General features: G+C 39.7%; 1 protein-coding gene across 1 annotated transcript; it reads left to right on the top strand.

Moving 5' to 3' along the window:
- The first annotated feature begins 1,651 nt into the window (after positions 1-1,651).
- tomm70a (translocase of outer mitochondrial membrane 70 homolog A (S. cerevisiae)) lies at positions 1,652-13,801 on the top strand. The gene is made up of 12 exons (XM_017423558.3): positions 1,652-1,958; positions 3,261-3,434; positions 3,763-3,889; positions 3,988-4,097; positions 4,900-5,048; positions 6,363-6,570; positions 7,393-7,527; positions 9,484-9,591; positions 9,747-9,863; positions 10,183-10,280; positions 12,168-12,290; positions 12,371-13,801. The coding sequence occupies exons 1-12, from the start codon at positions 1,734-1,736 to the stop codon at positions 12,522-12,524; spliced, it is 1,728 nt and encodes a 575-aa protein (XP_017279047.1). The 5' UTR covers positions 1,652-1,733; the 3' UTR covers positions 12,525-13,801.
- The last annotated feature ends 1,252 nt before the right edge of the window (positions 13,802-15,053 follow it).

Genomic DNA, 15,053 nt, shown 5'->3' with positions numbered 1-15,053 from the left:
TGACGACTTAGCTCAACAGGGTAAAGTTACAACACCCTCCCCATCCTTGGTGCTGAGAAAGAAAAAAGAGAAGAGTTTAAGCATGAATCATACAAAGGCCCATTGATGTTGGTTTCTTCACTCCCTTTCCTTTTCCCAGGCTCGGTGTCCTTCAAAGTCTGCTTTATCTCCAGTCCCTGTCTCTCATCGGGCCCGATATTTGCGCCTCATTGTTTATGGCTTCTTGGCCTCCTGACCAGAGCCAGGTGGCAAAGGGAGTCTGGCTGGAAACCATCCCTGCCTGCATCATAGGGGCCATAAATGGAGATAGGGGCCCCATTACTGGAGAGTTATAGTAGGTGAACGCAGGGTTCACCATCCCAGCTAGGTGAGGGTAAGTAAGGGCCTGGCACGGCATGGATCCATATGCAAGCTCAGCAGGCTGAACAAACAGCAAGTCTTGACTATCCTCCCCGGTCACAGCAGGCTGGGTGATGTTATCTTGATATGGAGGGTTGCTCTCCCCCTCCTGACCAGATAGGGCCTGGGTTTCCTCACTGTGAGGTCTCACTGGGTCAGGTTTGTGACTCGTCTCGTTTCCACCATTTTCACCTTTCACAACAAGGAGTTTCATTTATAGTACCAGAATTTCAAATAAAAGTAGGTAAAAGAATCAATAACAATCTATCAGTATATACAGGAGAAATGTTGGCAGTTCTATTAGCTCTACAGTGGGTGGAAGAAGTAAAACCATTACAAACAATAATATGTTCCGATTTAAGTTCAGTATTATTTAGTTTAAAAAACAGTCACTCAGATAGCAGACCAGACATTTTACTAGAAATAAGTCAATCAATATTCAGAATACAAAGGATGGGATTAACTTATTTATTTGGGTACCAGCACACATAGGGGTAAGTGGAAATGAGAAGGCAGATAAAATGGCGAAGAAGGCAACACAAAGTGACATAAATTTTGCAATTAAAACAAGTACATCTGAAATAAGAAGTATAATCAAAGAAAGGCTGAAGAAAGAATGGCAGAAGAGATGGGAGAGAGATAACAAAGGAAGGTGGTTTTATAAGATTCAAAGGGTGGTAGGAGAAACGAGAGCTGGAAGAAGCAGAAAAGAAGAAAGAGTAATAACAAGACTTAGATTTGGACATACAGGACTTAATTACACACTTTTTACAATACGCAAACATAACACAGGGAAATGTGACTATTGTGGACAGAATGAAACAACAGAACACGTTATAATGGAATGTCAGAAATATGAAAAAGAAAGAAGAGTTATGATAAGACAGTTTGAAAATATTAAGGAAAAACTGAATATAATAGACACACTGCAAAGGAACTTGGGGAGCAAACATATACAAATTATAATAAGATTTTGGAAAAAAAACAAAACTGTTTCATAGAATTTGAGTTTCCTGTAAAACATTAAAAAAAATAAGCAATAGGAATTAAACCATATCGAACCACACTCCATACCAGTAGGTGGCGGTAATTCACACCACAAGTTGTTTGCCAACCGCCATTAAACGCCATAAGAAGAAGATGAAGAAGAAGAACCACACACACACAACACACACACACACACACAGTGCCCTGCCTTGCCTTTAGGGGGCAGCGTTGTGTTTCCAGCCTGCAGCCTGCAGTAATTTGATCAGAAGAAGAACAGTCTACGCTGGCTCACGCTGTCTGCTGCTGCTCCTGGCCGGCTAACAGTTGCTAAATTCAGTGTAGCGATCATGGCAGCTTCCAAGCCAGTGGAGCCCGACTCCGGGACGGGACTACCCCGCTGGCAGCTAGCACTGCTCGTCGGGACTCCCATCGTGCTCGGTGTTGGGGCGGTTTACCTGTGGAACCGCAGCAGGAGGAAGGAAAGGAAAGGGACTGGGGAGCGGAAAACCCCAGAAGGCAGCGCCAGTCCCGTGCAGGGCCAAGATGGGGCCAACCGAGAGGAGGAGAACATGGTACTGTTACCGGACTGCGTTAAGACCGCTCGGGGCTTTGTCGTTGTTCTGACTCTGCTTAAATGATCACGATTGCGTTGCTGGTGTGCGTTTGCACATTTGCCTACACGTGTCAATATCTTTAAGTAAGGTCAAGGACACCTGACGTTCCTGACGCTGTCGGTGACAGCTACCTGCAGCAGAGCGAGGCCGCCGGAGGGGATTAACCTATGCTAGTTAGCTGTCCGTCTTGCTAACACAGCTAGCGTGGTGCTAGTTGTTCGATATCAGACACATTAAGCCCTCTTGTAACAGAAAGCTGCATGCTGCTGGTGCAATAAATTTTAAATTGAGTAATAACAGCGTGTCAGAAGTAAGATAGGTTTAGGAGCATGCCAGCTGGCAAACTCAGGTCCCAGAGTCAGAACAGCACATTTGAGCAAAGTTTTAACAGGTAATAGTGGTTAATTATTTCTAGCTATTACCTTGTTTGATCCACTGTCACCCATGGGTTAATAGGTCCTTATTCAGTATTTGCTGATAAGTCAACAGTCAAATAATGTGAACAGGTGTTGTTTGTAAACTCGTAACTGTTTCAGTGTAACATAAGTCTTTATGTTTTTATGTTAAAGTTGAGTAATTTGAAGTGTGACATTGACACTAGTTGACAGTGGGTTTTCTGAGCGTATGTCTTTATTCCCACCTGTTGGGAAGCTTCACATTTAGTAATCACAATTTAATTTGACATCTAGCCGCTGTCTTTTATCTGTGTCTCCGAAATCAGGAACGTCTTGTCCCAAAATTGCAAAACGGCATGGATTTGTGACATGTTGGCTGGACTATTTATCTGAGCCTTCACAGAGCTTTCTCAAATTGTTCCCGCTGACCCGGAAAGCTGCAGACAGAGCTGTGACAGGTGCTGCAAAAAAGGGATCACGTTTCTCCTGTTTTGGCATTGCTGCACTGGCTTCCTGCAAAATTAAGGTTTTAGTTGAAAGTCCTTCTTATTGCATACAAAACCCTTTATGGCCTGGCACCGTCTCATTTAAAAGAGCTTTAAATAATTTAAAACGATTTACCCCAATGTTGCACAATAATAAAGCTGTTGCGTAATAAGTTTACATTATTTGATGTTGTGATGAAGTGACGCGACCAGAGCGTTGTAGTGTTGATATTGACCGTGATAAACCATTCAGCCCTGCTGTCATTATAGCTGAAAGAAACGTACACACCAGTGATTTTTATAGACTTGATCCAGTCAACGGAGTCACAGCTGAGATGATTAAATCAATAACTGTTTCTTTGTGTGTCTCTCTGACGTAGAGCCCTTTGGATCGTGCCCAAGCATCAAAGAACAAGGGGAACAAGTACTTTAAGGCTGGCAAGTACGACAAGGCCATCCAGTGTTACACGGAAGCCATTGCTCTCTGCCCCAACGAGCAGAGGACTGACTTATCAACGTTTTACCAGAACAGAGCTGCAGCCTACGAACAGCAGGTCAGCATTGTCTTGTGAACTATGCAAAATTTTATTTGTTAAATAGATTCAGTGTGTGTTTAATCATGGAGGAAAATAAAACAAGCATATAAACACAATAGAGTCCAGAAGTGTTTTGAGTTGACAGTCTTTAGGGATTTTTTTAGCTCCAGCAATGTTCACTGGCTTTAACTTGATGCAGCAGCATGTCCAAAATGTCCAAACCTGCAAACTAAACACAGAGGAGAGTTTTTGCTTCTAAAGACAACAGTGGTTGTTGTTGTTGTTGTTGTTTGGAAAGCATGAGAACCTTGAATTAAAATGTGTTTGTGTCGAACTGTCACTTCAGATGAAATGGACAGAAGTAATCCAGGACTGCTCCCAGGCTGTGGAACTGAATCCACGCTACATCAAGGCTCTGTTCAGGAGGGCTAAAGCTCTCGAAAAACTGGACAACAAGAAGGAGTGCCTCGAAGGTTAGGCTTTGTAATTGTTTTTTTAACAAGTAAACCATCAAATGTTCGACTCACCTGAACTGTTGATTTGTTTTCTTGTTTTGTTTTGTACATGTCAGACGTCACAGCAGTGTGTATTCTTGAGGCCTTTCAGAACCAGCAGAGCATGCTGCTTGCTGACAAGGTTCTGAAACAGCTGGGAAAAGAGAAGGCCAAAGAAAAATACAAGGTATGACCACAAATTGTGACCTGGAACACGGTAAATTGATCAGTGTTAAAGCGTAACGACCATCGTTCCCAATAAACTGACACAGGCACAGGAAACAGAATATTGCAGCACAGCAACTAAATTACTTACCATTTAATGATGGTTTAAATTCACAAGTCAGACATGTTTGTTAATTTATATCTTCTTTTTTAATGGACTGGGAGGCCAACTCTTTATCAGTCACATTTGACATGGCTAAACGTCTCTGAGCCAAGGAGCAGCTGCTAAACCCGAGTTCACTTCTTATTGTTGAAGTTGTCCTCCTGCTTTTGAAACGTTATCAGGCAAACTGTAGCTTTCAGAAAGCCAGAGTAGCTTTGACGGCAATGAACTGACACAAGGTTCTTAAATGAGGAACACCATCTCTTAGTGAGATCTGTCGGGGTGAAAAAAGCATTTCCAGTAATGAAACTGCATTTGTTTAGTGCCTTCTTTGCAAAACAGTTCCTACATGGTAGATCCAGCACAGCTTTTCTTCAGAAATAAGTCATTTGATTAATAGTTTGCCATCTTTAAATGCTTGCTGACTTTTGTTGATATGTTTCCCTCACAGCTCAGTTAGGGCAGCTGAGGAGTGAGACTAGCAGCTAAAAGACTGTGGTTGAAACATGTTCTTAAATATAGTCATTTTAAGACATTGCACGAGGAACAACCCTTGACATATAATCCATTTAATATTTCGCCTGCCCCCAGTTTGAAATTACTATGTTTAGTTTCTTTAATTCTCATATTCGGTGATGTTTTCCAAACCTTTCTCCTGCAGAACCGTGAGCCCATGATGCCTTCTCCACAGTTCATTAAGTCGTACTTCAGCTCGTTCACCGATGACATCATCTCGCAGCCTCTGCAGAAAGGGGAGAAAAAGGACGAAGACAAGGACAAGGAGGGGGAGGCAGCCGAGATCACCGAGAGGTCAGAATATTCCCAGCATTTCAACTTTATTCATAAAACCTTGGATTCACAACAAAACTATGATGCAGGTAAAATCCCATAGGAATCCATATTTATTTTATCTTAAAAATGCACCTTAAGCTCAGAAACTAAGTCATGTAAAGAAAGTGTTTTTGATATTCAGTAGTAAACTGTGTTAGCTTATGTCTGGATTGCAGTAATTGTTTTGACAGACACTCATAAATGCAGTGATTTATTTCTTCTTTTATTGTGTCAGAATAAATTAAGAAATGTAATACATTTAAAAGCAGTTTGGTTGTTTGAAGCACCCAATTTGACTCCAAAACAAAGAACAAGCACCTGTCTTATTGTCAGCTATTTTTAACCAAGAAGGGTGGCTTTAAAGAGACGCAAAATGAAGCCGAGCTTTTCAGACACGAGAGACAGGAGGAGCCGCACCACTTCGACACATCGGTCTATTTGAGTCTCCTTCCAAAATAAAATTAGAAACATGTAAATGAGAATACTCCAGACGCTCAAGGAAAACATAAGATTTCTTTTATTTCTTTATTTTGTAGTGAGGTTGTGTGGAGTATTTGAGTCTCTCAGCATATGAAACAACTTGTAATCAAAGTTTTTCCAAGTAGTACAAGCAAACACTTTGATACATTTACATCATACAGTTTTGCATCAGTTGTTTACATGTTTACAATTTTTTTAAATTTTATTTCTTTTTTCAACCGGAAAGCTATTTTAACGCGTGTGATTGCACGTGTGGTGGTTGCGCAATGCATCTAGCAGCTGATCAACTGGGTCTTGTTATTCTCCCAGTTTCATTCAGAAACGATAACAGAACACACTGGAAAGAAGTGATTACTAAAGGGAAGACAGCATTTCTCTGTCTGTGGAGATGGATAGTAAATGGACTGTATTATATAGCACCTTTTTGGCAAATCCGACCACTCAAAGCACTTTACAACACAATCTGTGGCCTTATTTACCCACCCACATTCATACAGCACTCTTCTATAAAAGCTAATCTGAATGCATCATTCTGTAGAGTCTAATCAGTGCTTTAGATCACATTCATACACCGAAGGGGCACACATTGGAGGCAGTGAGGGGTTCAGTGTCTTGCCAGGAATCAAACCTCCAACTCTCTCATTGGAGGATGACCGCTTTAACCACTGAACCACAGCTGCCCATGTACAAATAAAGAACTTGGTTATGAGATAGAAGTCCAGGAAGGTGCAGCTGGTCTGTGCACACAATGACATGCAGCAACACAAGCATTTAGTTCAACTAACTTTTGTTTGTTTTTTCTTATCCCTGTAGCTCTGGCTACTTGAAGGCGAAGCAGTATATGGAGGAGGAGAACTACGACAAAATCATAAGTGAATGCACCAAGGAAATAGAGTCGGGAGGCCGGTACACTGCAGAGGCATTGCTGCTGCGAGCCACGTTCTACCTGCTGATTGGTAACGCTGCTGCTGCTCAACCTGACCTGGACCGTGTCATCAACATGAAAGATGCTAATGTGAAGGTACACACTGCTGTTTTTCAATTGAAGCAATTTAATTTAACAACTAAGATCCAAGGCCCCTACGAACAGATGACTTCTGTTATCACATTTTATCTTGTTTTATTTGCATGTACGTTTTTTTTCTGGACTAGAAGGTGCACTTAAAAGCCTTAAATTTTCCCACAAAACAACAGTGCACCTTATAATCCGGAGTGCCTTATATATGTAAGAAGTCGTAATGTTTTAGTATGACTTTGTTAAACTACAAAGCTGCACCGTTTGCAGCATTAAGGCTCAGTTATAGTTGCGCAGGGCTCCATACTCGGCGCTCGGACCTGAGCGAGCGGTGTAGGCGTTTATACTTGATCCTTATGCCGGTGCAACATCTTCTATGAGTTTTGAACCGTTTGATTATGTTTGTGATCTGTCATAGAGGGATCACATAAAAGCTGATACAGGAGAACCAGCTCTGCTAGAGCAGCAAATTTTTAACGGAGCGCGGCGCGCGCAGTCCGCATGAAGTTACAAGAATTGTGAGGTGCACACGCCTTATAGTCTGGTGCGCTTTATATATATGATAAAAGTTCTAAAAAGGACCATTCATTGACAGTGCGTCTTATAATCCAGTGTGCCCAATAGTGCAGGAAATATGGTTATAAATTTGCCTGTTAAAGTGTGCATAAGTTCAACTTAAAACATGTCTTTCTTAGGGTTAAGCTGCATGTTTTTTAATCAAAAGAAGCAGAGTATGCTAACTTAGTGTCTGGAGTGTTTCTACTTTCATTTGAGGAACTGCAGGCAACAAAAAGCAACACCTTTCTGTTTTCTCTATGACTCTTACAGCTACGAGCCAACGCTTTGATCAAGCGGGGGAGCATGTACATGCAGCAGCAGCAGCCTCTGCTCTCGACACAAGACTTCAACACGGCAGCAGAGATCGACACACACAACCCTGACGTGTATCACCACCGGGGTCAGGTAGGAGACAGGGGGAAGTGGCTTCTTTACGTCTCTGTTCCTTTTTATTTGAGTTGCATGCTGAGCGATGCTGTTCATGGGGCTACACAAACAACACATCACCTGTCGTGAAGCCTTCTATGTGAAGTTTATTAGTAGATTTTTAATTAAATTTTTAATTTTTAATTCACAACATACCGTGGGTCGCAGAGCTTAGCTTCACCTTCTGTCTTTGATAAAAAACACTCATAAAACACTGAAAACATCTCCTACAGACACGACACACATATCAAAACAAAGGTCTTTCTCTGCTCTTTCCGAAAATGTTTGTGTTTAAACTGTACAGCTTAGACTTTATTCACAACGAGCTTCTTCAGGCAACAAAATGACTTTTAGCAATATTAGCTTCATTACAATGCTGACAACATGCTTCTTCTTCTTCTATTTAACGGTGGTTGGAAACAACATTGGGGTGCATTACCGCCACCTACTGGAAGGGAGTGTCAATCACAATACTGGTTTAAAAACAAAACCCTTCAGTTCATGTGAGCATAATAAAATAAATAAATGTAAATTCATAATCTGCTGCCAGGAAACATACAAATTACGGGGTAGTTAAAATTCTTAAATAAGATTTAACTTTTAATGTTTAGGACACAAACGACATTTAAACACATTTTGCATCTAACTGTAGTGTTACGTTATTTAATACATTTAAATAGAAGAGGATCCAAACTATTTCCAGTTAAAAAAAAAGATTGATATAAAATAAAAATGCTAACAAATATATATGAAGAAAAGCTTGAATAATCACAATTAACTAATACATGCTTACGTTCACATATAGTATATATTTATTATTTTTTATCTTCATTCTTTTGATCCCTCTCTAATCGATGACAAGTTCAGCTGCATGTTGATCAACTGCTGCTTGTCCAGGTGATGTCCTGAAAACCATGTAAGCCAAGTAGATAGTTTTTGGGGGTGGACCAGGTCTGATTCGGTCAGACAGCTTCCGTTCCACTTCAAATGTAGCGGTTCTTAATTCTAAAAGTCTGTCTAAATTTATTAGTTTCCTAAAAGAAATACTGACAATCCAGGATCAAGATTAAGAGGCAGAGTTGCCTCTCTGCCTCTCATCGATCTAATAACTAATCACAGCATTAATTTATTTTGTCTTAAAACAACCTGGTCACAGCATAATCTTACCTTTTATTTAAAATAGAAACAGTACATATTACGTATTGTTAACTTGCACACCTATCCCCTGGTTAGGCTCCCTCCTCCCTTTACTTGATGTATCCACAAAGATATTAGACAACAAAGAATACATTTCCATTGTTGTGCTGATGACAATCAGTTATATTTATCCATGTAACCTGATTAATCCAATCAGTTACTTACATTACAAACATGTCTTACAGACATAAAAACCTGGATGACTCTTAATTTTTTGTTTTCTTTTAACGTCTGTCTACAACAGATCAGTTCTCACACCGACGGTCAGTTGGGACGAACATGCACACATGCAGTCCTGTTTAAGTTTCTTCAGAAACTTTCTAGTTCTCATTTCAATTTTTTGGGATTCAGAATATCAACAAAATCGCTAATTACCATTTTGTTTTATTATTATTTAACATTGCTAAGAGGCTAATGTTCAGTTTGAACTAATAGCAAACAAAAAGTAATAACCAGAGATGTTGGGTTAAAACCAGGAAAGGTTTCTCTAAACCAGAATTGATCCCACTAAAGTGGCAGAAACTCTTCAAAATAAAAGCTTCAAATTTTTTTCCACTGTGGCTAAAGTCAGACAGCTTTGTTTTATGATTGGCTGCGCAAAACATCCAGGCAGACTGGTGGTGTTCTTTTATTGTTTAGACCAGACATTTGGTGTTCAATGACAACAATCGACTGATTCAGGATGATGCGTTAAAGCTGGAAGATTTCTGTATTTGTGTTTTGCTTTTTGTCTCGCAGTTGAAGATCCTGTTGGATCAGGTGGACGAAGCCGTGGGAGACTTTGACGAGTGCATCCGGCTCAGACCCGACTCTGCTCTGGCTCAGGCACAAAAGTGCTTTGCTCTTGTGAGTATTTACCAACAAACTAACTCAGAAGTATGTACACCTGACCCTTATTTAAACTGGTAAAGTCTCTCCTTCAAAGCTGCGATTTGTAACTCCGTCTGTTAGCGTTTCAGACCAGCTGGTAAGTTTATTTTCCTCTTTTGTCTGTGCTTCAGTACAGACAAGCATATACTGGAAACAACCCGTCGCAGGTACAAACAGCCATAGACGGCTTTGAGGACGTAATCCGACGGTTTTCAAAATGTGCAGAGGGCTACGCTCTTTATGCTCAGGTATGAATGAAGGACATTATTTTTTCTCTGGACGTAAATATTGTGTAACTGAGAAGATGTTGGTATATTCTGATGCACTAATAAAGGGTCATTGATAGAGACTGTTTCCCATTTTGATGCACAAGACAGAAATGATAAGAAACGTCCTCTCCTTCTGCAATGTTATTTCATTCCTTATTAGGTATAACATATCTATATGTTTGGTTGAAATATGTGCTGAAACTGAATTGTAATCTGACAGTAGATTTTTTGTTAATCTTAAATGAAAAAGACAGCACATTTAGGTCTTTTAGAACCAATTTCTTTGTGTTTCTTTCAGGCTTTGACTGATCAGCAGCAGTTTGGAAAAGCTGATGAAATGTATGACAAGTGCATTGAACTGGAACCAGACAACGCTACAACATATGTACACAAAGGGTAGGCGTGTGTGTGTGTGTGTGTGTGTGTGTGTGTGTGTGTGTGTGTGTGTGTGTACCATATGGCAGCGGTCCCCAACCTTTTTACCTCCGTGGACCGGTTCATTATCAGACAGTATTTTCACAGACCGGCCTTTAAAGGTGTGTCGGATAAATACAACAGAATAAAATAATACGACTGGCGTACAAACGGGGGTATTTTTTAAAACATAATAAACATAAATCCAACGTGTACTCGCTGCTTTGTTAGCTGCGTCCTGGTGTTGTGTTATCCACATGAATAACAGCCTCTCCCCCCCAATGTTCTCTGTGTTTAAACATGTCCTTTAAAATAAGAGACACCACAAATATAAAGTGCACAAAGAATACAACTCACCATAACGCTGAATCAGTGGAGCCCTGTGCCTGTTTCTCAGTAACCAGAGGGTCCAATCTAGGGCTTCCAGAAATGTTTGTTTTTTTACTCATTTTGCTTCTTGTAGGTTTGTTTTAGCGGTAACGTATCACGTGACCTAGATAAGCGTTCTGACACGCATCAAGGGTGAGTCATAAACGGATGTAGTGGAGAGAATCTGGTCATTTTTCAAAATAAATGTCGTTCAGACTCCGAAAATAAAAAAAACAGAAATACTGTAAGTTAATTATAATTTCTCTGCGGCCCGGTACCAAATGACCCAAGGACTGGTACTGGTCCGTGGCCCGGGGTTTGGGGACCTCTGCCATTGACGATTGGGTGATATGTTAAAATTTTCATTCAGGAGCTCTTAGTCCAACAACTGATGACCACCAAATATTTGCACGTGTCGAGGAGGATTTTTTAGACTATAAAGCCACTGGTTTTGGATTACTTTAGTTATAAACCAAGGACTTACTGAAAACCTTTGACGAGAAATGTACCAGATTTTTGCAACCAGCTCCAGGTTGTTATGCATAAAGAGCTTCAGGTAACGTGCGTCATGCTGACAGCTGTTTACTTGTGTCACAGCACATTATTACTGAAAGTTGGGAACTACAGGCACAGTGTCTTAGAATAGTGTCTTCCTGATGAAAGGTTGCATCACCGCTGATGACATGTTTAGTTGTGAATCTTAATTGTTTTGGTGTAAACTTTAATACGTCAGGCTCCACAAGATGCAAGAGCAACCCGCCACCACATTCCCAATAATGCTAAAATAAATAATACAACATGTTTCATTATTTGAGTCGTCTGTATTAGTAGCTTATAGCAATAATGTTGATTGTAAAACAGCAGCTGTATGTGAATATGCAACATTAGGTTCAATTTGTGGCCTGAACCTGTAATAAGTGAGGAAGTCCAAGGAGCAGAGCTGCTTCGTTTAGTGAGATGGTTAGGAAATTTGTTGGCTGTTTTATTGTTGCGTTTGGCTGGTAATTGCTTTGTAAATTAGGCTGTGCTAAAAACCACACCATTAACAAGACAAAACGGTGTGGTTCTGTGCTTTACTTGCATGTTTATTTCAGCTCTTAAATGTTTGTTTTAATCTTATAACTATACCAGAATCATTTTGAATTTGAAGCTACTAAGAAGGGATTGCAAGCGACAAATGAGTGACAGTTGTTTTGTTTTCATGAGGTTTGTGACTTCATGTGATTTTTCGTAGAGGAAATATTTGTCACTTTAGGCTACTGCATCTGGTAATTTGTCATTTTATTTTTACTTAAATATTTCTGTTAAGTTGTTAAAATGTAAAGACGTGCTACCAGCCACATAAAAGAAAGTTTGAGGGATCAGGATGCGTTACAGCGTCCTCGGGTTTGGACTAGATGGTCAGTATATTTGTTCACCCGCCCAGCCCTAATGTGGATTCTGTGCGATCACTCAGGTCATCAGATTGATTGTATTGCTAACTGTTCACTTTTTGCCCAGTTTGTTGCAGCTCCAGTGGAAACAAGACCTCGACCTGGGTCTCGAGCTCATCAGTAAGGCCATTGAGATCGACAACAAATGCGACTTCGCCTATGAAACTATGGGAACCATCGAAGTCCAAAGGTGAGATTTAAAACGTACTGAAGCCAAACACGGTCTTTGTTTTTAGAGCGCTTTACATAACCAGAGCATTGTCTTCATAGGGGAAATCTGGACAAGGCGATAGATATGTTCAACAAAGCTATCAACCTGGCCAAGTCTGAGATGGAGATGGCCCACCTGTACTCGCTGTGTGACGCAGCGTACGCACAGACAGAAGTGGCCAGGAAGTACGGGCTGAAACCTCCAACACTGTAACTCCTCTGCCAGCTGACCGCCAGTCTTCATATCCGAGTATGAAAAGTGCGACTGCCTGACTAAATTTGATTCATTTAAAAACAACAAAAAAAAATAAAAACAACAGAATTTTAAGAGGAAAATAGGAGAACCCTGAATATGTGCTGTATTGAAATCACATGAAAAGGGTTTATTGTCAAGAAGGATTTCTATTCACAGTGGGGCTGAGGCCACAGCAGGTCTCTGGTGTCAGGATTTTTGGGGGGGGGGGGTTTGGTTTGGGTCGACATCCCAGCGCTGTTAAATCCAGAGAGGGGGGAGGAACACCTGAATGACCATGTTATAGTATGTGAAATATGTAAGTGCAGTTTGTTGAACCAGTTGTTGATAAGAAGGTTTCCGTAAAACTTAAACCCACAGAAAATACTGAGAACCGTAGGAAGTTCTGATGGACTGATGACCCGGTAAATCATATCGATCTAAAGTGGGTTTTGTTTTTTTTAGCGGCTTCCAAATTATAACGTTTCTCATCAGTTCTGAATGCAAGATGAAAATTAAAGCTGTCTGTATTTTCGATGGGACACATCCTGGCCCACAGAGAGGCCTGTTTAGTTATTTTTTAATGATGGGCTTGCCTGTTTGTTTGTTTGTTTTTTTAATAAACTCTGTGCAGCATGCTCACTTTATAAATGTAAATGCAATGCTTGATTTGTCTTGAACACTAGAAAAATTCTGACTAATATGAGCCTTTTGGCAAAAATCATTTTTGTTAGAAAAACATAGCCATCTGTTTTGTTTTTTTGTTGTTGGTTTTTTTATGTTTTTGGATTACTTTTTGTGTCCGGAGATATCATTTTTATTTTACTGTGAATGATTTAATTTTTTTTTATTAATGGACAAAAGTTAGAACCAAATCTAAGTTCTTGAAACATTGCTCCAGTTTCAGCCTCCCTCTCATAATCAGGAAGTATTTCTGCCCTCGTGGTTCCCCATCACACAGCTCTGGGATTCTCCTGACAGACTGAATGCTTTCGGTTTTCAGAAAACTAAACGGGACCGCTCTCCTCTCAGTAAGGGTGAACTTTCAGAAATCGTGGTCATATCAAAGAACCAATTCATGAGCATCCTCTTCTTTCTGCTGCTGGACAGGATGACTGCTCAAACTCAAAAACTCGAGTTCAAAACCTAGATGCACACCCCAAGTTGTGACCGTTTGATAGAAACACTCTTCATCAATATATGTGTATGGTGACCAAAGCTGAATATAAAGTCCTAATAAATGTTGGAATGAATCTTAACTCTGAAAATGTCTTCAATCTGCACGTTTTGATTTCTTTTACTTCATTGCAGTTTTTAAAAAAAAAAGTTCTTTATATACTTTGGTTACTAATATTGTATTATTGCTATATTTAATGCTAAAAGCTGAAAACTTTGGGCCCTGAAGGGAACTTTGTGGATGGCGTCTTGTTCCTAGCAGAACCTTTAATAAAAATGATCTTCTTCACAGCACACCACAAACATCTGCTATGGGAAAGGCCTGCTAATCTAAACTGGATGTTTTAAGATTTAAAACACAAAACCCTCCAAATCAAAGTTAAGTGTTTTTTGTTTTGTTTTGTTTTTTTCTCAATAGTAACTTTGATTAGTTGTAATCACCAAATTGAGGAACTAAAGATAACAGATATGTGCAACAGCATTGTAAGGCAAGTCATTTTATCATATAATAGGACAATTAAAGTAAGTATTCACGTAGCAAAATTTTGTCCATCCAGAATGCAATTAATCTAACCCACAATCAGAATTTCAGATCTCGCAAAAAAAATTTTCAAGGACAAGTGACGTGGGCATTACATTTTTGACTTGCGGTAAATATATCCACAGGTAGATTCGTCTTATCTGGAACAAACATTGTGGATATAGATTTCATTGATCTTAAGTTTAACTTTTCACACGATAAACTGTTCCAGCTTTCTCTACTATAGTCCTAAAGATCAAAAAACTATTTTAATAATATTGTGTTAGGGTTATGTACTATTTATAACTGTAAAAAGCCATTTTTAGATGGTGGCAATAAGGACCACAAGCAGTGTCTAAAAGGATATTACAGAGACGTAACGTAATGGTATGTGATTTTAACAGAAAACAGCTGAAATAAAAAATATGACTTACAACAACATTGTCAATATCTATAGTGAGTTTGTCTTCTTTGGGTTCTTGTTTTTGTTTTTTACATACTCTCCTTGATATCTAAAATAAGGTAGAAAATGATTTGAGGGAGGAAATATCCACTCTGGTCATTAAAAGTACTCTTTGCAAAGTCACAAAGACCGGGCAAAAACAATTCATTAAGTTGAAGACACAATCCACACATTTATTTTCTCATATTGGCGGGTAATGTTTCCTCAAATTAAAGAAAAAGTGTAAGCAAAATTTGTGACCAGATGCCAATTACTATGTGCGTTTGTTAACCTATGAAAACAACCGAATGACTGAAAATCAGTCAAGGATGGCGACATCTGTGGAGAAGTCAGACGGTTTTGGTGTACCGGT

The sequence above is a fragment of the Kryptolebias marmoratus genome, linkage group LG24 (assembly GCF_001649575.2).
Source record: "Kryptolebias marmoratus isolate JLee-2015 linkage group LG24, ASM164957v2, whole genome shotgun sequence".
Taxonomy (NCBI): domain Eukaryota; kingdom Metazoa; phylum Chordata; class Actinopteri; order Cyprinodontiformes; family Rivulidae; genus Kryptolebias; species Kryptolebias marmoratus.
Note: the sequence above shows the minus strand (reverse complement) of the source record. Positions and strands in the feature narration are given on the sequence as shown.

Excerpts from the sequence above, each read along its gene's own strand:
- tomm70a (XM_017423558.3), top strand. The coding sequence starts at position 1,734 with ATGGCAGCTTCCAAGCCAGTGGAGCCCGACTCCGGGACGGGACTACCC. Across the intron at positions 7,528-9,483 it reads TGTATCACCACCGGGGTCAG|TTGAAGATCCTGTTGGATCA; the intron begins GTAGGAGACAGG and ends TTTGTCTCGCAG. Across the intron at positions 9,864-10,182 it reads GCTACGCTCTTTATGCTCAG|GCTTTGACTGATCAGCAGCA; the intron begins GTATGAATGAAG and ends TGTTTCTTTCAG.